This window comes from Pogoniulus pusillus, chromosome 6 (assembly GCF_015220805.1).
Source record: "Pogoniulus pusillus isolate bPogPus1 chromosome 6, bPogPus1.pri, whole genome shotgun sequence".
Lineage (NCBI taxonomy): Eukaryota > Metazoa > Chordata > Aves > Piciformes > Lybiidae > Pogoniulus > Pogoniulus pusillus.
Genome location: NC_087269.1, coordinates 44,333,395 through 44,357,050, shown reverse-complemented (window position 1 = coordinate 44,357,050; position 23,656 = coordinate 44,333,395). Strand labels below are relative to the sequence as shown.

At 39.2% G+C, this 23,656-nt stretch overlaps 1 protein-coding gene across 3 annotated transcripts; it reads left to right on the top strand.

Annotated features, from left to right (window-relative positions):
- BMS1 (BMS1 ribosome biogenesis factor) lies at nucleotides 1-23,656 on the top strand. Of its 3 annotated transcripts, none has more exons than XM_064145425.1 (23): nucleotides 1-98; nucleotides 561-809; nucleotides 1,219-1,409; nucleotides 3,249-3,328; nucleotides 4,940-5,128; nucleotides 5,607-5,749; nucleotides 6,213-6,334; nucleotides 7,035-7,231; nucleotides 8,178-8,314; nucleotides 8,849-9,657; nucleotides 10,184-10,285; nucleotides 11,697-11,854; nucleotides 12,363-12,444; nucleotides 12,737-12,810; nucleotides 13,804-13,986; nucleotides 15,626-15,814; nucleotides 16,390-16,570; nucleotides 17,302-17,360; nucleotides 18,307-18,429; nucleotides 19,513-19,660; nucleotides 21,677-21,852; nucleotides 22,283-22,444; nucleotides 23,138-23,656. In XM_064145425.1, the coding sequence occupies exons 2-23, from the start codon at nucleotides 634-636 to the stop codon at nucleotides 23,372-23,374; spliced, it is 3,918 nt and encodes a 1,305-aa protein (XP_064001495.1). In that variant the 5' UTR covers nucleotides 1-98; nucleotides 561-633; the 3' UTR covers nucleotides 23,375-23,656. The 3 variants fall into 3 exon arrangements, with proteins under 3 accessions (XP_064001495.1, XP_064001493.1, XP_064001494.1); XM_064145423.1 differs by having other exon boundaries at nucleotides 12,734-12,810; XM_064145424.1 differs by lacking the exon at nucleotides 1-98 and adding an exon at nucleotides 330-349 and having other exon boundaries at nucleotides 12,734-12,810.

Below are 23,656 nucleotides of genomic sequence, written 5' to 3'. Positions count from 1 at the left end.
CTCCTGGAACTTCAGGCGCAGCCCTTGTTTCCGGCGGGTTGCAGCGACGAGCCGCTCCGTGCGGGCCCACGCGTTGTGTGGCGCGGCGGGAGCGGCGGGTGAGTGCTGGCGGTGCCCACGGGAGGGTCTTCTGCTCCTTCTCCGGGGGCGCGGGGCTGGGCCGCGGCGTGCCCAGCAGCACCCTGCCCAGCAGCACCCTGCCGCAGTGGCTCTGGGAGTTGGCTTTGCGCCCAGTGGAGTGGCTGCCCGTGCGAGGGGCCCGCGCTGCTGGGAGCCGGCTGCTGGCCTGACCGGACACCCGCGGCCTGCCGGGCGAGGGGCCCTGGCTGGGCCGAGTCCTGCGGCCGTGGTAGGGAGAACGTAGTACCTGGCGGGTTTCCACGAGTGCTGTTTTACGCTGGGCGGACTTAGGCGATTTTTTGTGTGTGACCAGTGGGGACAGAAATTAGCTTTTCTTTCCTTCCCCCCCCCCTCCCCCGCCCTTTCCCTCCCCTCTCTCCGAGATGCTTAAGGAAAGTCTCATAGTGCTGCTGTATCTGCCAACTGTATTTTCTTCCTAGGTCAGCAGTACACAGTAGCGCACAGAGGCAATCTGCCGCATACTCATTGTAAACGGTTGTTGAAAAGAATACGATGGAGGAAAAAGAGAAGAAGAAGCATCATGCAAAGCATAGTGGGCCGAAGGCAGAGAAGAAAAGGAAACGTTATCTTAATGAGCTAGGAATAGGAGATGAAGAGAATGCACGCAAGAGAAACCCCAAAGCCTTTACAGTCCAGTCCGCTGTGCGGATGGCCAGAACTTTCCATCGGTAAGAAAATGGAACTGGTTGTAGAGCATGTAAGGTTGGCTGGACAGGATAGGTGTTGGCTGGAGTTTCAGTCTTCAATTGTGTAGAAATATACACAGTGTAGTTTTTACTGTGCTCACATAGCATTCACCATTTTTGTGGTGGTGTGGTTTATGCTTGTGTGTGAAGTGTGACATTTTCTGCGTCTGTGTTACATGGTAGGCTATGTTAATAGAGAGAAAAAAAAGGGATGAATAGACTTGGTGGGAGGTGCACATACACCTTAGCATCTGGGTGCTCGGTGAAGCTTTGTGCCTAAGCTTTTCCAAGTGCTGAAGATTTGCAAAGAGTGAATGTAATGATTTTTTTTTTTGGTGGTGGTTCTTGTGTTCATTCATTACTTGTTCATTCATTACTTACTTCTTCTCAGAACTCAAGATTTGAAGACTAAAAAACATCACATTCCAGTGGTTGACCGTACTCCTTTGGAGCCACCTCCGGTGGTGGTGGTTGTAGTTGGCCCACCCAAGGTCGGGAAGAGCACCTTAATCAAGTGTCTCATTAAGAACTTCACAAGGCAAAAACTAGTCGAAATTCGGGGTCCTGTTACAATTGTCTCAGGTGAGAATGGAGATATGAGAAATGAAAATACTTACTTTGCACTCTGTCGTGCTTTTAGAATGAGGACGTGTTAATGTTCTGGTAATTTTTGGTGCTTTTGAGGAAATCATTTGGATGTGTTATCAGGCATACTCATTAACAGTTACAGAATAGTGAGATTTAGGCTTCTGGGGGATTTGTCCCTCTCAACTTGTTTTCCAGCCTACTGGGATCCTGAATCTGCTGCTTTGGTGTGTTTTGTCCCTTCGGTCTTTTTTTCACAGTTTCTTCTACCCCTCCAGACTTTTTCACTGTGTTCTGTTTCCCCTTCTGAACTATTTTCTCTATCTTCGTCCTAACCTCTGCACAAGTTTTTAACAGGTTTCCCATCTGTTAATGCCATCTTTGTGTCCTGCTCTTAAAGCAGGAATTAATGTGTGTAGCCATTTCCAGTTACGTTTCTCCATCTTTTCCTTTGGTCAGTTGCTTTTCCTTTCAAGTTTTCAGTCACTGTTTCCATGTGTCTTAGTCTGTTCCCTTCATACTTCTCAATGAATATTACTGGGATGGGAATCACTGAAATTCAGGGGAAGTACAGGCCAAGGCAGTTCAAGGAAACAATTTGTAAGGGAGATTTTGCTTGGGTGCAGACAGTTGTTTGTTTGGTGCACATAACTTCTTCGGAGACTTTTATTACTAAGTTTCCTTTTTGCAAGGAATGTGAAACAGTTTTTTTGAGGAAAAAAAATGGAAAGGAAAATTGCTATGTTAAATTGAATTTCCTAATTGGTTTACTGCAACACAAGGGTTAAATATTATAATCAATGACCTGAATAAAAAAAAGCTGTGGTGCTTGTTACAGTTATTTAAGGTTGTTACTCGTGTTGTCTGAAGTTGATTCAAGACAAGTTAACAGTGGGTGCTTTATCCTCATTTGGATGCATGTTAAGAATTCTTTATCACAGTATCATCAAGGTTGGATCATCATAGATCATCAAGTCCAACCCTTTACCACAGAGCTCAAGGCCAGACCATGGCACCAAATGCCATGTCCAGTCTTGCCTTGAACAGCTCCAGGGATGGCGACTCCACCACCTCCCCGGGCAGCCCATTCCAGTGTCCAATGACTCTCTCAGTGAAGAACTTTCTCCTCACCTCCAGCCTAAATTTCCCCTGGCACAGCCTGAGGCTGTGTCCTCTCGTTCTGGTGCTGGCCACCTGAGAGAAGAGAGCAACCTCCTCCTGGCCACAACCACCCCTCAGGTAGTTGTAGACAGCAATAAGGTCACCCCTGAGCCTTCTCTTCTCCAGGCTAACCAATCCCAGCTCCCTCAGCCTCTCCTCGTAGGGCTGTGCTCAAGGCCTCTCCCCAGCCTTGTCGCCCTTCTCTGGACACGCTCAAGCATCTCAATGTCCCTCCTAAACTGGGGGGCCCAGAACTGAACACAGCACTCAAGGTGAGGTCTAACCAGTGCAGAGTACAGGGGCAGAATGACCTCCCTGCTCCTGCTGACCACACCATTCCTGATTTCTTTATATGCAAGTCTACTTTTTACAGGCTAGAGCACAGTGTAGATGTCCTAACAATACTGAAAGACCAAAAATACCTGTAAAGTAAAACTACTGCTATTAATTCTGGGTCACTAGAGATATAAAAAAATAAAAGGCAGAAATTATATATCATTTTTATGAAGTGTAAAAAAAACAACCAACTTCTACAGTGGTACTGGTTGGACAGCCTATATACTAGACAAGGATTTGAGTCTTAGATACTACTTAAGAACTTTGGGAATGTGACCTGAAAACAGTGGACTTGTTTACTCCCCCACTCCAGTTTTTGATGATTAATTTTGTTTTCAGGTAAAAAACGCAGGCTAACTATTATTGAATGTGGCTGTGACATTAACACAATGATTGACCTGGCTAAAGTTGCTGATTTGGTAAGTAACTTAGAGCAGAAATCACATGTTGTTCTTAACGTTGAAGTGCCACTGGACCAACTTCTGCTTTCTCTACCCATTGCTATCAAAGGCAAAACTGTCTGGTTCCAGAGAGAGCAGGACTAAGCTTGGCGATCAACCTTGTATTCTCAACAACTCTTAGGACTTCCCTTATCTTAGAGGTGGGGGGAAGTAAAAGTCTGTACGTATGGTGACAGGGAAGACAGAGAAGAAAACGAATGTAACAAAATTTGTTGCTACTGCAACTGGCAAACTTTCAATGGCTGTTGTTGTAACAAGCTGAGATTGTGTGGTAACTTCATTAAGGTCAAACGGTATCGAATCTGATAATAGTTTTTAGTCAAGAACTTTTCAGTGAATCTATAAAGTAGAAATATGTATAAATTTTTTGGTTGTTTTTATAGGATACACTGCAATATTTTAATGAAGATCATTGTGTAGTGATTACAGCTGATTGCAGTGCAGTGTGCTGACCATTTTGATTCACTTTTGACTTCTAGTTAGGCAGATTATGCCAGCAGATCTTGGGTTCCCAATGCATGATCCATTTGGCTATTTAGAATTTTCCTTTGTGTGGCTTTGGAGTATATTACTTAATAGGTGATTGGGTTTTGGGATCTTTAAGAATTGAGTATTTAAACATTTAAAGTGCATGCAATACTCCAGGTACTGTTCTACTTGCAGAAAGAGTGGTTTGCCATTGGAATGGGCTGCCCAGGGAGGTGGTGGAGTCACCATCCCTGGAGGTGTTCAAGAAAAGATTGGATGAGGCACTTAGTGCCATGGTCTGGTTGACTGGCTAGGGCTGGGTGCTAGGTTGGACTGGATGATCTTGGAGGTCTCTTCCAACCTGGTTGATTCTGTGATTCTTTTCTACTTCAGGCAGGGAAATGTATTAAAAAATGGATGTTTGAGGTTCTGTGTGCACATAATGATGGTGAGAATCTGGTTTTATTGTTAGGCTGAGATGATAGAATCATTTACAGATCTGTCATCGGTTCCCCAGTGGTTTTAAGTTTTTAATTGCTGAGGTCCTAGTATGACTTTGCTTCCTTTTTCACATGACTGTTGGTTCCTGTCTTTCAATGTGTTTTAGTGAAGCAAAACAGTAATTGCAATGTGTGAAGTACTCTTACTGAATAACTTGGCTTTAGAGGCATTAGTGCATCCAAAACACAGATCGAAAAGAAATATTCGTGTTCTCAGACTTCCCTGCAAATATTGGAAGATACTCAATTTGCATATTTTAAATTCACACAAGTAAACATTTGTCCAGAGTTTGTGATGCTGAATGTTACTATTTTCATTGCCTTATTATTTTATAGTTTTCTTGGAGACTATGAGCAAATCAAATTATATAAAGGAGATCTGACTGGAAGAAGTAGTCTGAATTTCTAAACCCCACTAACTTGTACAGGAGCTAAAATCTCCACTTAAAAAGCCAAAGTTGATTTTTCAGGTTATATGACAATAAAACCCAAAACTTGTGCAAGATTTTGGCTTCCAAGAAACTTATAACTTTAAAGGTGTGGTCTTTGAAGTTAGCTCATGTGATATTGTCATAATGAAATGCTAATGCTATGTTTTCAGGTTCTAATGCTTATTGATGCCAGCTTTGGATTTGAGATGGAAACATTTGAGTTCCTGAACATATGTCAGGTGCATGGCTTTCCCAAAATTATGGGAGTTCTTACTCACCTGGATACATTCAAGAACAACAAACAACTAAAGAAGACTAAAAAGAAGTTAAAGCACAGATTCTGGACTGAAGTGTATCCGGTATGACATTCAGCATCCATTTACCCATTTATTTTTGCGTTGTGGAAGCTAAATGAAAACTGAGGCAGTACTTAAATGCTTCTGTTCTTATATCTTTTTAAATAATTCTGTAAGTGGGCTATGCTGGTGGTGTATCAGATGCAACCATCTTTCTTCTGATTGCTAAAGTACTCTTGTAATTATTTTCTATGTTAGTGTGATTAGGCATTAAATAGGAGAATAGCAAAAAGGTCTGTTACACAGATGCTATGGAAGGAGGATCTGTCTGCATGTCTGAAAGATAAATTGACTTTTATATGAGGTTTTCTGGATATGAATTTTTCTCCCATAGGTTTAGGGAGCAATTTTTATCTTGAGGGAAAACTCTTTTGGAAACAATTGCAGTCGGTAATTCCTGGTTATGATTTGCAAATTAGAACTGCATAAAATTCTGTAGGTATTGATGTTTAATGTTTTAATGTCTTTTTAATGTTTTTAGGGTGCCAAGTTGTTTTATCTGTCTGGAATGGTTCACGGAGAATATCAAAAGCAAGAAGTTCACAACTTGGGACGTTTTATCTCGGTGATGAAATTTCGACCTCTTACTTGGCAAACGTCTCACCCATATGTTCTTGCAGACAGGTATGTGCTGTTCTCCAATCTTAGATAGCACCTTGCCCTTTAAAAACCTGTCATATTAAAGACTGGTAGCTTTGTGTGACAGTGGGTATTTAGTGTTGTCTGGATAGCTTTGGTAAAATGAAAGTGTACTCTTCAGGTTTGTGCCAGTAAAAGCCATTCACTTTTCACTTGCGCTGGATCATGTAGATAGGCGTTTAGTGCAATGTCTGGAAGTCTTCTGCAAGTATATCCTGAACATGATTGTGCAATTTTTCAATTAAATAAGCATTTAAAAAGACTTTTCCCCCCCCCCCCCCATGGATTTTTTTTTGTTATTATCTTTTTCTTTTGTTTTGTGGACTCTGCTGAACACGCAATGGCAGTAGTGATGCTACTAGTCTGACTAAATTGCCTTTTTTCAAAGGTTACCATTAAGACTGCTGGATATTCTAATTTTCTTTCCTTGTGTTTGTATGTTGTGTAGAATGGAAGAGTTGACAAACCCAGAAGATGTTCGTATCAACCCTAAATGTGACAGGAAGATATCGCTTTATGGATACTTGAGAGGAGCACACCTGAAAAACAAAAGTCAAATTCATATGCCAGGTATTTTTATATTTATATTAATTTATATGCCAGATTCTTAAATGTGTTGGTACTTATCTGTGAATAACAACATAGTTGTTGCTATTTTTGTTGTGGCATCATTTGGACCTTTAAAATGAGCATTGTATAATAGGTTTTTCACATTTCTAAATACTTGTTATGCTTTTGGGAATTAGTTTTCATAATACATTTTTTGTGAAGTAATAAATCCCTGCAAGTAGTTTTGATATTAATTGTAAAGTGTTTTTTTTCCAGTGTAAAACACAGTATTGGCAGTTTGAAGTTTTTCAAAGCTGTTGCATTTAAAAAGGTACTTGAAGGGTGAAACATAACTGGCCTTAGTAGTGAAAAGTAAATTTGGTTTATGTAAAATTTCTCGCTTTACTTGAATACATTTAAGACTTTAAAAGAATGAATTATAGCTTAAAATCATAAATAATAATTTTACAGGCCTATTTTCATTAAAAAAAAAGAGCAATAAAGCCCCATAGCTTTGCAGTAGTCCTGTGAACTTAGGTATGCTGCTCTAAGTTCAGAGGTGTATGGCAGAGGAATTGGGTTTTTGATGCAGAACTCTGTTGATAAATCACTGAATGCTGCAATATTTCCTTTGTCTTTTTTTAATCTCTTGTGCTTTTGGTTCTGAAATTTGTACAAACTTTGTGGAAAAACTTGCTGCTTCCCTTCCCTGTCACCCCAGGTGTAGGAGACTTTACTGTGAGTGATGTGAGTTTCCTACCAGACCCCTGTGCTCTACCTGAACAGCAGAAGAAGCGTTCTTTAAATGAAAAGGAGAAACTAGTGTATGCCCCTCTTTCAGGAGTTGGGGGCATTGTATATGATAAAGATGCTGTTTATATTGACCTTGGTGGAAGCCATGCTCATGAAAAAGAAGAGGTAAGGGTGTGCTGTGGTGATTTGAATTTTTTTGTGAACTGTAGTCTTTATCCTTAGATAAAATAGGTGTTTGAAAAGAAGCTAGTTGAAAATGATCAAGCATTATATATTTGTAGTGGACATTTCTTTTTCTCCTGTAGTGAATTCAGAGGAGGGATGCTTGTATTATCTCTGAGTAAAACACTTGAAAGATGAGTTAATTACCTATAATTAGTTCCATAAAGTTTCCAAACAGTGACTAAAGATTTATTAAACCTCCTGGTACTAGTACTTGCTTTCATGTTAGCAGGACAGAGTGATTGTGGGATAGTGTTTAAAGGATTTGACTGGGCAGAGGGAGAAGTGGAAAACATTTCTTTTTCTCCTATAGTGATTTCAAAGGAGGAATGCTTGTATTATCTCTGAGTAAAACACTTGAAAGATGAGTTAATTACCTATAATTAGTTCCATAAAGTTTCCAAACAGTGATTAAAGAGTTATAAAAACACCTGTTTTTTATAAAACCAGTATATATAGTACTATACCAGTACTAGTACTTGCTTTCATTTTAGCAGGACAGAGTGATTGTGGGATAATGTTTAAAGGATTTGACTGGGCAGAGGGAGAAGTGGAAAACATTTGTATACAGACAGATTGAATTCAGCTGTTTTCCCCCTTACTGTGCTGTTGAATGTATTTGAGTCTATGACAGTGTGTTTGCTGCTGCTTACTATAGTGGTTGTATATTGTGAAGGAGGCCCTCTTTTTCTTGGGTTAATATTGTAAGTGTTCTTGAAATATGAAGAGGGAAGGAAAGACCTTGCTACTCTGAGAAAATGTTTATTTACAATGCTTTGGAATTTGTCCTTGCATATGCATTATTTTGTTGTAGGCAGATCAATGACTGCATTCATTAGATATTTGTTGATTCATTTTAACTGAAAAGTAAAAACTCTTGGCTTTCTAGGAGGAAGCGAGACCAAACCATGAGTTAGTGCAGAGCCTCATATCCACGCATTCGGCCATTGATGTGAAGATGGCATCAAGCAAAGTCTCTCTCTTCATGGACTCTAGACCCTTAGGTTCAGAAGATGTAGGACAAGAGTAAGTTTTGAAGGCTGAGCTGTACTTGAGTACACATCTCTAATTTCAGACTCTAACTTGGGAAAAATTCTCAGTAGAGCACAGTTAGTAGAATGTTTTACTGCCTAATTCTTCCTCTTCTGAGACTACTCAGGTGCCACCTGTGCGTTTTGAGATGGGAATAATTGACATTAGAAAAGTTTTGCAAGCAATATCATCCATCTTTCAAGGAATTCCTTTGCTGATGTAGTGGTACATAAGATATTTTTGCTTTTATTCAGGGTTTTGGAGAATGGCAGTCTTAATTTTCAGTGAAATTGATTTTATAACCTGTTTTTAATTTGATGGAAAATGGAGAAATTTCTTGAAATGATTTATGGCTGTAATGGGGGGTGTATTCTTGAATTAAGAGACCTTCCATGCTTGAAGACCTGCATTGCCTTCTTAATGTTCTCCATAACCTTGTCCTGTTTAAAAAAACAAAACAAAACGTGAAGCTTCATTGTTCCAGTAAAATTTCCTTGTACTGTTGCTATCTCACCTCAAATGTTACAGCTTTGTCATGCCTGCAGAAGAGAGACAGCTTGATTTGAAGACTGGAAGAGTACGTCGGAAGGCATTATTTGAAGAAGAGGAGGAGAAAGAAAATGATGTAGTAAGCGATGAGGAAGATGATGAAGAAGAAGTAGTAATGTCTGAGAATGGAAGTGATGGTGATGATGAAGACAATGCTGTGGAAGAAAGTGACAGAGAGCTATTGGAGAATGAGATGGCTGCTGGGGGAAGGAAATATCTGAAAACAGAGATGGCTAAAGAAGAAGCAGTGAATGAACTGCCAGCATTTGCAGACAGTGATGATGATCTTGAGAGGAGTTCAGAAGAAGAGGAATCTGGCCCTGAAGACAGTGAGATGGAGGAAGATGATGATGAGGAGGAGGAGGAGCAAAGGACTTCTGAAAATGAAAGCTTGGGTAGGGAATCTGAGGCTGCTAGCAAAAGAGTAGCTGAGTCTAAGCAGCATGACATAAATCGTAAAGATACAAAAATGAGATCACAAATATCAGATCACAGTCTGAAAAGAAAAGGAGTGCTCACCACAGATTCAGGAAACTGCACAGCAGAAGAGACATCAGAATCTGAGACTGAAAACTCTTTCCTTGAGGATGATGATGAAGAGGCATCAGAGGATGAATTAGAAGCTGAAGATTCAAATAAGCAATTTCATCATACTCAAGCAAAGCAAGCAGATAGTATTAGACAGACTAAACACAAAGTTGTTGCAGCTGAGGATGATGATGTGGAGAATCTACTGAGAGAGGAAGAGGAGTATGAAGAAAAAATAGATTTTTCAGCTGACACAACAGGTAAAACAAATTACTGTCCATTTTTAATTGGGCTCATTACAGGGTGCTTTATTTACTAAGTATTGTATGATGTTCAGCCTGTATTAAGTGGCAAGCTCCCAGGTTAAAAAAGCTGTGATTATCTGCTGTTATTAAGCTCTTGATTTGCAATGTAGTATGCAGATCTTGTACTTCCTTCCTGCACAACAGAGGTGTATAAAGTTTATTGATCTGCTTGACCTCTAGAAGTCCCTTTTAACCTCAACCATTCTGTGAACCTGTGAAGGAAACTTGCACCATCATGAGACTAATCAAATCTGTTACTATTGCCTGTTACCCTTTAACATTTTGCCCTAAAATTAGGAGTAGTTAGGAAAAAAAATCATGATACAATTTTTTAGCTGTAACTTCTGTTTGTATATATATGGAATAGTTAAAAAAAGAAACTCTGGGTTGTGTCTACACTTGCTAAGTCTGTTGTTCTTAGGTTTGTTTGTGCAGCTCCTAATTCTTTTAGGAGATAGAAGACACTTTTTACCTTTTTCAGGTGCGCTGAAGTGGAAGGAGGACCTTGCAGAGAAGGCAGCTCAGGCCTTTCTAAGACAGCAACGTTCAACCCCTAATCTTCGTAAACTTGTTTATGGAACAGGTACAAGTCTGTTTGAGAACTTGTACTGTCTTCGTACCTGGCAGCTTTGTAGCTGTTACCAGGTTTGCAGATCTGAATCTTTGTGCACTGTCTTTTGGTGAGAGGCTTGAGGAGAGTCAATTGACTTTTTTAATTGCTGATAGTAATTTTCACTAATAATTGTAATAAAGCCAGTTTTTACTTGTACAATAAAAAAGCATTTTAAGCTTATTTTCCAGACTACTTGATTGTTATTCAAGTTCTCTGGTACAACTATTTCCCCCCAGACACTTAAATTTCAGTCATTTATATAATTATCTGGTAGATATTATGCAAATCCATTGTTGTTTTCACATCAGTTGATGTGTTTCATAAAGGGATGTTGCTTGTTAGCTGTTTTCAGGAATTTCTGTCTCACAGTGACTTGAGAGTGGAATATTCCACTGGAACAGGTTGCCCAGGGAAGTAGTTGAGGCCCCATCCCTGGAGATGTTCAAGGTCAGGCTCAACAAGGCACTGAGCAGCCTGATGTAGTGTAGGATGTCCATGCTTAATGCAGGGGGGTTGGACTAGATGACATTTGGAGGACTCTCTGATTCACTTAGATGTGACTTAGTATTATCATGTCTGTAATAATGGGTATTTGTCAAGGGAGAAAAAAAGCTTATCTGGCTTAAAAGGAAAAGAAAATGACTGGCTTGGGTGAGGCCTTGAGCAGATGAGTCTAGTTGAGAGGCATCCTTGCCCATGACAGGAAGGTTGGAGCAGGTGATCTCTAAGATTCTTTCCGACCTAAGCTGTTCTGTGATTCTGTTCTATGATTCCATATATATCATTTGTCCTGTTTAATTTGCAGCTCTTCCAGTAGTTTGAGTGTACAAACCTCAGTGCAGTACTGCAGAACACAATGAGGGTGTAGCTTTTGTAAACGTTCCACAGTGCAGGAATGGGAATGTGTGCTGACAGATTCTCAAGTGCAGTAGCCTTGATTTACAGACCAGCTTAACGTCATTTCTGTTCACTGGTAATTTTATGATACTGAATGAGCATCCTGTGTTTACTTACTGTGCAGTATCTTCTTGATTTGACTTTGCTTAAGCAAGTATAACCAGGTTTCATGTTGTTTATACGAATTTGAGGTATTTGGAACTTGTGAAATGAATTACATGTTTGAAGGTGAAACAACAGTACAACCGAAGTTCCCCATAATCATATCTCTCTGGTTGCTGGTCACCTTAGTTCATTCTGAGGGTATTAATTTAACTCTCACACCAGATCAGTGTATATTTTCTTTAGTTTTTTATATTGAAAACTATTTTTAGTTTGCATCTTTTTTCCTTAAATTATTGTGGGTGTTATGAAATAGAAGACAGAAGAGAGATGTAATCCAGGAACTGTAGGGAAATAATTGTAGCTTGTACTTTTCATTTAGCTGTTGAGGATGAAGACCATGACAGTGAGGACGCAGGAGATGAACTTGGAGGTTTGTTTCGTGTCAGCCGTCCAGACAAAGAATCCAAACAGAAGGCTAATGGTCTTGACTGCTCCAAATTTCTGATAGAAGCACCTCGAGACTGGGATTTAGAAGAGGTAATGCCACTGAGTCATTGCTCTGGTATAGCATACCCTATACTGGTGATGTCCTGGCTGTGTCTCGTACACTACTGTAGAGTTGTCATTGAAACTGATTTAAGGGAGCTATGGCCAGAGTATTGTATCTTCTGCTGCTTGCTATTGCTAGGAGTGTTTGTTAGCTAACAGATTGCAAGGTCTGTCCTTAGAGGAATGGAAGGTTAGAATAACTCATTTCAATGCTTGGCTTTCTTGACTGCTTGGTGGATCATAGTGTGCCAATTATTTACCTAAAAGTAAAAAAGAAGTGGATTTTGAGTGAAAATATTGTGTAGGGTAGAGACCATAAACACCTTTGGGCAAGAGGCTCTGTATAGTTGTGATAATGATCTCCTAAACGCGGTCCTGTGTGTGAGAATATAAGATTGTGTCTGAAGTGGTATCTGATGGAGGAGTGGGGGTCATACTGGAAAATGTTTCTGTTGAAGGCAAGCTGTAACTGAGCAATGACACTATTATTTTGCAGGTTATGAGCAGTATTAAGGACTGCTTTGTTACTGGAAAGTGGGAAGATGATAAAGATGCAGCAAAGCTATTGGAGGAAGATGGTATGTGTCTAGCAATGGCTAATGTGTACAGAGTTTTTAAGAATAAGTACAGTTATGGTGTTATATGTAGAATGTTTTGCATTAGGGATATACTTCCAGACTTTTTTTCAGTGGCAACTATAGAGTGAGCAGAACAGACTTGTAACACTGATAGAAAGAAAAATATCTTTGTGCTGAAACTAATACACAAATTAGTTCTGAGAAATACAGTTCCTCATGTTTTAAGTGTTGTGTATGGAAACTGTACAGCAGAATGGTTATCTCATATCTTGGGTGCTTCTTGTTTCAGAAGAACTGTATGGAGACTTTGAAGATCTTGAAACTGGTGTTGTGCACAAAGGAAAGGGTGCTGCTGAAGGAGATGAGGTCTGAGCTCTGTTTCTGTGTTCTTCAGCAACCTGCATGCATAAGAGTTTCTGATCCAGTGATAGGCGCTCTTTGTAATAAATTCAGTTGTGGTTTATCAGAATGAAAGAAATTGGGAACAAGGAAGAAAAGGTGTATGTATTATGAACTCTGGAACCTGTGAATACCTAGAGGATGGCATGCTTTCAGTCTCAGACCAAACTACTGTTTGAAGTTAATTATGTAGAAGTCAACTCATTTCTTTAACAGTAGGTGTCAGGCTTATCCAAGAGATAGATGATCTGGAGATGGGAGAGAAGTGTTTTAAACCCTAATGTGATCATAACTGTTTGTACTATGTCATTTTATCTGATGCAGAAGATAGTAGAACTCTTGTTTACAAACACAGCAAGTAGTGGAAACTGACAGTGTTTCCTAGTCATTGCTCATATCTGCATTAAAGAAGCTAGTGGAAGCAATTTTATGCTGTGGCTTGGATATCTTCCAAGAGCAAAGCTGTAGTTGTCTGTGACAATACAAATAGAGGAAAAAAAACCTTTCAGACTGAGAAACTAGATGGCTTTGCATTTCATTATAAAATTGAGGATAATGGCATCATTTTGGCAGTTTTCAAATGCTCTGTGAACAAACTTCCTTATCTTTGGTCTCTAGAGTGCTGCCTTCCAGCACAGTATTACTCAATGCTATCAGCAATTACTTTTTTCCCCTTGTTGTGTGCACTTAGTTTAGCTGTAGAATCACAGATAGGTCAGTTCTAGCATCTGTTCCCTGACATTGTAATTAATGGAAGGTCAAGAAGTTTTCTCAGTGCAAAGGTATATGCTTAGATAATGAAATGTTTTGGTCATTGCTGAAGCAATTTACTAATCTCTAAAATTGCAGAATTTAAGTGTATATGATTTGCATTATGCCAAAATATATACTACACTGTTAAACAGAATAGGATGCTTTCAGTGAACTGTTTTGAATGTTTGATAACTTAATGTTGATTAGTCTGGAAGTGAAGGGGAAGAAGGTGGAGAAATATCCAAACCAGAAGAACCTGAGGAGGAGGAAAAGAAAAAGGAACGGATGGACAAGAAACGGAAGCTGAAAGAAATGTTTGATACAGAGTATGATGAAGGGGATACCACATACTTTGATGATCTTAAAGAAGAAATGCATAAACAAGCACAGGTACAAACTGTTAACTTGGCAGTTTATCTGGCTGTACATCCTCAAAAATATCCCCCAGAGCTTGCTTGGGGTTTTTGCTGGTAACAGACATGACATTCAGGAGCTACTTCAGAAAGCATGTGTGAAGAAATACACTTGCCTCTTGTTTTTGTGGTTTATGGTTGAACTTTTTGATTCCATCTGTTGGAAAGAAAACCAAACAAGCCAGACAACTAAAAGCATAGTTTAAATTGACTTAAAATTAACTACTGAAATCACTGAATAAGTCAGCATGTGTCATCAAAATTTCATCTACTTAGAAGTTCTTACCAGCCAATGCATTTGTCCCTTATTAGTGGAACTAGGATGATAGGTCTCAAAATATCCACAATATGAGAGAGAAGGCTTGCTTCTAGGAAAGGCATCCTTTTTGTGTATGAAGGTGAGAATCCTCCTGTACTGTGTCAGATATTTTCCAGATAGTATTTTTAGTGTGATTTTTTTTTTGCAGTATTATTAGCTAATAGGTTCTGTGTGGCAGTCTTTTTCATCAAACTGTCAAGTTATTTTGAGGGAAAAAAATAACTGATGACCACTTCTCTCTATCTGTGGCAGGAGTCCACAGTGCATCTATATCCAGAATTGGGGTGTTGATTTGTCCCAGTCCTTGTTTTTTTAGATAAAATCTTTTAAGTTTAAAAGCAGTTTCTTTTTTAGGCTGACTTGGAAGAGCAGTGCCTTACATTGCTGATAACATCTTTGTCTTCTCTTCTGACAAAATGTTGCCCTAAAGAGTCATTAAATTAATCATTACCTTCTTGCATTATCCTCTGTCATAAGTGTATGAGCTCTGGAATGCTGATGTGCTTACTAAGAGCACTTAAAGCATAAAGGAGGATATTCCAGTAAAAGAATACAAGACAATTTGCAACTGTTTTACTTGAGATCTGTTACAGAAACACATATCAGCAATATTCCTGTTGCGGAATGGAAGGGCAGAGACCTCAAACTTGATGTGTATAAATGATTTTAGAAAAATAAACTTGAAGCAGAAGATTTGTGCCAAATCTCAAGATTCTGAGAAATGAGATTAATTAGCCTGCTTAAACATGCCATGTTAGAGGTAGCTGAACATCAGGTGATATAACAGGAGGGTAAGGCTTCTGTTATTCACCAGGATATCTTGTTCAGTATTTGCATTCATATGGTACAGAAGAGTTTTAAAAGCCCCTTGTGACATACACAGTGTCAGGATGCAAGTAAGATAGGAGCCCAGCTACCTCAGAGAGTGGTACCTTAAAGATCAGGACATTCACTTTTAAAAGGTATTTGGGCTTCTAAATCAAAAGTGTACTTTTGAAAGCTGTATTTTTTAAATCTGAAGTCACCATTATGAAAGGCATATCAGAAGTCACCCAGTCATTTATTTCTCTTGGACACTGTCTTTCAAGTAGACTAACAGGCCCAGCTGGGATTTCAAATTGGAAGGAATTCATGGTGGCGGAGATCTAGCTCTGAATAAAAAGTCACAAAGACTATCAGATCTTTCACAAAAGAGTCTATAAAGGTTAGCATGTTTTAAATAGAACTGGCACCTCATGAAGGAGTTGTTAATTCTTGAATTTCACAAAACACGTGGTGACCTTCTCTTTGTTAATAGCTCAATCGAGTGGAATTTGAAGATCAAGATGATGAGACCAGAGTGCAGTATGAGGGCTTCCGTCCTGGGATGTATGTTCGAATAGAAATTGATCATGTCCCATGTGAATTTGTCCTGAATTTTGACCCTCATTATCCTGTTATCCTGGGTGGTTTAGGCAACAGTGAAGGAAATGTTGGATACGTACAGGTATGTAACCGAAGCCACAAATGCAGTTGATATTGGTACAAGTATGCTTCACAGTGTCTTGGGTTAACATTTATTTTCTGTTTATTAAACACAAGCACAGAGAAAAACTTTAATCTTTGTCTCTTGAAAAGGAGCTTTGCTTTTGCAGTTAACTCTGCACTAGAGTTTTACAGGCTTAAATGGGTAATTGGAAGAAATTAATGTTGTTTAATATTCATCTGTAGAGAGATCTCTGGACTGAGGTCTGTTGTGATTGTTAAACTGCAAACACACATTCTGCTTTTAGGTTGATGGTCTATGGACAAGTGGCTATAGAAAACCTAGTAGCATATATATGTGTATTAATATAATGCAGGACTTGCATGCATGTGAACATGACTTCCAAGTAAAACGCTAATTAGCTTTGTCCTTCCAGTCAACCTAGTATTAACGAGAGTGTCCAAAGACACAAAGCTTACTGAAGGAAAATTCTAGTGTAGATACAGGTTGCTTTCAATCATTCCTTAAAGCTGAGGCTTGAATTTCAGTGTAAGTGTTGCTATCCTGTAATGGCACTGTGCATCCTTTCTGCTTAGCTGCGGCTGAAAAAGCACCGCTGGTATAAGAAGATACTTAAGACACGCGATCCTTTGATCCTGTCGCTGGGGTGGAGGCGGTTTCAGACCATCCCCATGTTCTACATTGAGGATCACAATGGGCGTCACAGACTGCTGAAGTACACACCACAACACATGCATTGTGGAGCAGCCTTCTGGGGTGAGAGTGATATAAGGCTACTATTCGGTATCACTTGATCATTATAAAGGCCTCAAGCTTTACAGCACCTCTCAGGAAATACAAAAATGCAACTCCAGATAGTGTTTGTGTGTGTGGGGGAATTGACAGTTTGAATGAGTTGTGAATTACTTGATTTTTGTTCAAACTGTGAGTATTCTGCTAGATTGTGTAGTATCCAAGAGGAGCCACATTTGTTGGCTGTGTGCAGAGAGACACTTGTATATCTTTATAGGCCCAACCCTGCAAATGCTTCCATGCATAGTAACTTCTTTTTAACCATTGCTTCAACTGTCTTTGGTCTGTGTATGTGACTAACTGGTTGACTGTTTTAAGCTTTTCTTTGATGTTATTAGAACAAGGGGACACAGTCTCGAGTTGTGCCAGGGAAAGTCTAGGCTGGGTGTTAGGAGGAAGTTCTTCACAGAGAGAGTGATTGGCATTGGAATGGGCTGCCCAGGGAGGTGGTGGAGTCACCGTCCCTGGAAGTGTTGAAGAAAAGCCTGGATGAGGCACTTGGTGCCATGGTCTGGTTGACTGGCTAGGGCTGGGTGCTAGGTTGGACTGGATGATCTTGGAGGTCTCTTCCAACCTGCTTGATTCTATGATTAAGAATATTTAGCAATTTGTTCTTAGTGTTCTGACTTCAAATAAAGGCCAGATGTTGGGTAGTGCAGCTTTTCATAATTCTGAAAAATACACTTCTCTTGTAGGACCCATCACTCCTCAGGGCACAGGATTTTTGGCAGTTCAGTCTGTCAGTGGCACAACGGTAAGTTTACTATCACAAAATGCTGATTAATGCTTTCTCTGGGTCTTTGGATAAAATGCATAGATGTGGTGGAAGTGGTTTTCATATGGTAAGGCAGTGAGGTAGGAACTGAGCAAGTAGCTGGACTCAAGTTTTTAAAAAGCCTTTTGTTAATTTGTGATGAAATAGGAAACTGGATGAAGGCTTTTTAAGAAAAATTATCTTCTGCACTGAAAATAACAGATACTGCTTTATTATTTTCTGTGCTTACTTGATTTTCAGGAACTAAGTATTCAATGTCTAAAACCTTTTCTCATGTTCTTGTTGATTAAGTTTGCCCTCAGTGGGATTTCTCTGCATCTTGTGAGACGCTTTGTGGGTATCTCAATTAATTTAAATAGTTCCAAATGGGTATTTATATGATCATTGTTGGATATTTATTACTCTTAGGTAGTTTTACATTAATGTGCAACATATAATGAAAACTTTACATGGCATTGTAATGAGCATCACAGTAATCAATGAGGTGATTGTTATCTCTTTGCTAAAATAAGCCTTGTTTAAGTCCTATTGTGTAGTCATCTTGGTACGTATTAAAAGGCCAGTGACTTAGAGCAGTACACAAAGCTCTTCTTTGAGACTTTGCCTGAGTGTGGTTCTATTCCATAAAGTGAATACAGTGAGGTAGGTAACAAGGACTCTTAAATTGGTGCCAGGGTAATTAGAATGGCAGCTCTGAAAATCTTATTAGTGAATGGTATGAACCTTAATGTCAGCAGCACCTCAACTAGGCTGTAGGAAGTCAATTTGCATTTGTCATGCTGCTGTTCTCCTGTAAAGATGATAAATTCTGAACTCAAACTCTAAAAGCAGTGACATTGTATCAGTGAAATGGTTTCTTCCTTCTTTGGTAAATACACAGATATACATGAGAATAAAAACAGGATTTCACCTCTCTGTCTTTCAGCCTGATTTCCGCATTGCTGCGACAGGAGTTGTGCTGGATTTAGATAAATCCATAACTATTGTAAAGAAATTAAAGCTAACTGGTTTTCCATTCAAAATTTTTAAGAACACTTCTTTTATTAAGGTAGGTATGTATACTGTAAAAGCACATATAATGATGTTAGGAAGGAATGCAACTTGGGACTGCATCTGTCATTCCCAAGGCAGGTGTTCACCATAGTTGGTGCATAATGTTCTGGATCTTGGTAGCTGCCTGGGATTGTTTTGGGTGGTTTTTTTGTTTGGTTGTTTTTTTAAGATCTCTTCTGTGTGGTCTCTAAAGGTACTTAATCATTAACTAATGAATTATTGTTAATCAGGTGAAAAGTCTGGAGTAGTCTTTTGGCTCACGTTCAGTGTTATTTCCCCACCTTTCCCCCATTTTGTTTAACTTCTTAACACATGCTCTCTTGCTCGTTCTTTCCCCAAACTCACTGATTAGCTTCCTACAGTGGCAGACAACTCTGAAGAATGTGAGCCTGTCCCTGGTGTCATTCTGGCAGTTTTATCCCGATTTGAGCTCTGGGATTAAAAATGCTAGCAGTGCTTAGCATTTCACAGTTACAGTTACAAAAGTGTTTGTGGCAGGAAGCCTTGCAGAAATGAATTTTCTTTGACTTTTGAGCTGTCCTTAGTTGGGCTTTCAGGGTCAGGAAGAGGTGAGACTATTCTGCGCTTGGAGCAGTAAGCAACTAGGCACTGATCCCAGCAGTGAAGCACTCAAGTATTCACATCAGGCATGCACAGGATTTTTCCTGATTTCCTTGTGAGTCATGAAAGAAGCACAAACCTTGGAGAGCTGTATTGTATTAGAGACTCACAGCTAGCAACTTAAGGAAGCTTACTTGCTTGTAAGGTATGCTGTGTTCCAGTTAATAATAAGACAGCTGGACAGATTCTCTCAATTATGTTCTGTGCTGGTATTTTATGTGTACATATTTAATGCTGAGGAGCCTTGCCTGTGGTATATTACTTTTAGTAGCTTCCTTCAGTGTCAGCTGGGTAGTTTTTTGGTATGAACAGCACTCTTAGTATAAAGGCAATGATACCTTCTTGCTATTTCTTTATAAGATATGCTTGTGGGAATTAGTTATGATTTTTGTGGCCTACATAGGTCACAGAGACAGCCTTAGCATCTTGAATGATGGTGGGTAATTCACACTTCCAGGGAATGTTTAACTCTCAGTTGGAAGTGGCTAAATTCGAAGGTGCAGCAATTCGTACTGTGAGTGGTATCCGAGGACAGATCAAAAAGGCCCTGCGAACTCCAGTGGGTGCTTTCAGAGCCACATTTGAAGACAAGTTGCTGATGAGTGGTAAGTTGCACTTTTCATGGAAGTTATCACACACTTTCATCCAGCTTCACAGATTGAAAAGCCGTGTCTCAGAATCTCTGCAATCCGATAATTGAGATGTGAACTCAAAGAGCATGAACAGCCTGGTGAGATGCAGAATGAAATTAAAAAAGTACATTTTACGTTCAATTTCTTTCAGTTAGGAGTCATATAGTATAAAGGTGAAAAGGTTTGTCTTGGAGACCTGCTTTTCCAAGGGTTTTTAACAGAGTTTTGGGTAGTGTGATTTAATTTTCTCCCTGGATGTGGAAATGAATTGGTTTTAGTGGTACAAGTGTTAAAAGGATAGTTTTCTGAGAAATCCAAAGACTCTAGGTAGTATTTTTTTTCCTAAGCTTTTGAGGAAATTATGCATGGGATGGAGGTAAGTGTTACTGTGGTGTTGAGAACATGAGTTTATGCTTGTGTTTATATGACACCTGTTTTCTTAAAATAATTGAAATTACAGATAGTGAAAAATAAAAGCAAGTTCTTGTATAAAAGTAGACAGAGGAAAAGCAAATTGTTGTCATTAACAGGAGAGGAATGGATACATTTGTGAACTCTGTTGCTGGTCTTTTAGGTCAATCTGAATAAGAAGCTGTTCAAGAATATGTACTGTTTATTATGGCTTCATGGGGTTTTTGCAAATAGCTAACCTTCCTGTAGCCTAGTGTTGAAGAGCTCTGTCATACATACAGCAAACACAATGCTGACATGTAGTCTAGATGTTTTTTACTTATTTGTGGTTGTTTGGGAACTTCCCCCTGTGATGGTTTGGGTGTTACCCGCGCCCCCACACTTTGGATATCACCCAGACTAGACTCGGCTGGCTCTGGAAATTGAATGAAGCCTATATTTACAGCTTAGCAGAATATACAAGCAAATATTTACAGTATATACAGTTATATACAGAAATGTAAAAGGTAATACAGAAACTCAGCAGCCCTCCCAGAAACCTGAGTCCCCAGGTGGGGCTCCCAACAGCCCTTTCACCTTCTCCCCCCCCCCCTGCCTCAACCTTACCCCAGTCCCAAGGAAGAATGGAGGTTCGGCCAGGAGGTTAGGAAGCAAAGTGGATTAGTCAGAGAGACAGCAGAGAGGCTAGAGAGAGAAAAAAGTACAGCTTTGAGCTCCCCAGCAGGAGAGAGTTATCTGTGTTTGGATTCGTGGGTTTTTTTTTTTACATCTCATCAAGCCTATGAGTGAGGCAGACATCAGCCTTGTTTCCCTCCCACAGCCTGTAATCTATTTCTTCTCACCAAAACATTTCTTGCTAGGCTCAAACTAGCACATAGGTGAATATGAATAGAGTGCTCTTCAAGAACATGTACTGTTTATGGCTTTGTGGGTTTTTTGCAAGTAGTTAACGTTCCTTTTGCCTAATGTTGAAGAGCTCTGTCATACATACAGCAAACACAATGCTGACATGTAGTCTAGATGTTTTTCACTTAGTTGTGGTGGTTTGGGAACTTCCCCTCCACCCTCCCCTTAAAATTTACCAGACCAGCTCAGCTTGGAAGTAAGATAAAATTATAGCAAAGCTAAATTTACAAGCATATATAAAAATATCTTTAAATGTATTTGCAATGATGTACAATTTAGAAGTAATACAGAAATTGTATCTTACTCCCTGAATAAAGAAAAAGCCCAGAAGGGGTCAATGCCACCCTCTCTGCCCAGATAGAAACCAGCCAGCAAAGCTCACATGTTATCTGGTCAGTCAAGGCTAGTGGAAGAGATTAGAGAGGGAAGCAAAGAAGAAAGAATTGTTTATACATTGACTTTTTATACCTCTTAGCAAACCACTTAATGATACAGACTTTATCATTGTTACTCTTTCATGACCAATGCCCTGCTCATTCAGATTCTGTACCAATTTCTCTTATTAGAATATTTCAATAAGCCTTAAGCTACCACATTATTCTCTGAGCTGATTTTTGCTCAAAATGTGAACTGTGTTGTTACAGAGCCAAGTAACATCTCCTTTTCTTTCAGATATTGTGTTTGTGAGGACTTGGTATCCTGTTTCTATCCCAATGTTTTACAACCCTGTAACCTCCTTGCTGAAGCCGGCAGGTGAGAAAAATACTTGGAGTGGAATGAAGACAACTGGCCAGCTGAGACATGAGCAAGGCATCAAACTGAAACAAAACAAAGATTCTCTTTATAAGGTATATTTGTTACATAATTTGTTTTGACTTTTTCAACTTAAACCTGTGATCACAGACAAATTGGCACTGTCTCAAATCTGTGCAAGCTGAGATCAGTGTGAATACAGGTTCATGTGTGATTTCATATTCATCCACAATTCACAGCCTTTCCTGGTGTGAGATAAGAATAAAACAGTAGAGAGTAGATTGCTGTGGGTCAGTCCAAGTTTATCATTTAGTCTGCAAGCTAGAAGAGTTATCCAAATGTTTGCTGAGACTTTGGTATGTTCATCCTGATTTCACTGTGACAATTCAGGATTCAGTACAACGATATCAGAATACATTGTTGTGATTTGGTAAGGTTTTTTTGGTTTGGGTTGTTTTGTTTTCCCTTGAAACATGGAAAATCTTTCTAAGATAATGACTATCTCTTCTGTATCCATTCTTTTAGCCTATTGTGAGGGAGAAGAGGCATTTCAATAAGCTCCACATCCCTAAAGCACTGCAAAAGGCACTGCCTTTTAAAAACAAGCCCAAGAATCTTGAGAAGAAAGGCAAGACTCCAAAAGACCAGTGGAGACCAGCTGTTATCAGGGAGCCTCATGAAAAGAAGGTAATTATCACTTATACGGAACAAGGACTCTGGAAGGGTGAATGTGTTGCTTAGACAGTTTCTGACTATTGTTTTAGCACTTGAGTCTACTGCTAGTGGTAAAGATATGTGTGCTCCTAGTGAAAAATGATAGCCTGCAATTAATTTTGTTCCTGTTCAGCATGCAGTATGTGTGCAGAACTGTCACTGAGTGAATGGTGTTTGTTTTTGAAGTAATAGGTCACCCAAAGCCTGGATATGGCTTTTGTCCTTGTAACAGCACTTGCAAGCTATTTCAGTTGGATGTAATGCCCTCACGTTATGTGTGACTCGAACTGGCATCTTACTTGTCATTGCTATGCATTATTAACACAGACAGGACTTGAAGCAGATACTCTACTTAAAAAAATAGAAAATTATGGGGTGCTTGCAAAGGTCAAAAGGTCCAAACTGCAGTTTATGTATTCTGCAGTATTAATTAGGCATAGCCTTTTAAATAGTGATTGACCAAAACCAGAGTTCACAACAATTAAACCTATGCTTAACTTCTTAATAAGATAATGAATCCATTTTAGATGTTGATTAACAGGTGCAAAGTGACTAGGAAATTGCCTTGCATCTGATTGATTATATGGCTCTCTGGTAAGGTTGAACTGGTTATTGCTTACCAAAACTAAACTGTTTGTATATTGATTCTTTTATTTTCTGTTTTAGATATCAGCTCTACTCAGTGCTTTGAGTACAGTGAATAATTACAAGATAAAGAAAGCCAAAGTAAAACATCGGGAACAACTTAAAGAGTATCTCAAAGCTAAGCAGAAGGAGGATGAACAGAAATTCAAGAGGCAAAAAGAGGCTATGAAAAAGGTCTATCGTATCCTTGGACAAAGGGAGAAAAAGAGGCAAAAGTCAAGCTTGAAAGGATCTAGCAAGGGAGAGAAGAATAAGTAAAAAATCATAACATTTCAAGCCAAACAAGGAAATGTGGTAGCTGTGCTGTTTTCTTCTTGAAGAGACAAAAAGGCCTTGGAGTACAATGGAATTCCTTTCAAGAGAAGAACAAAATGCCACCTTATTCATGCTTTTGAATACATTTGGCAATGTATATAAATAAGATGTAGAAGTATGGGTTGTGTTTTTGATACAGTCTTGAGGACACTGTATTTCAATATATTTCTAGCCATACTGCACATTCTATATAACAAATAAAATATTTTAATGATGATTACAGAA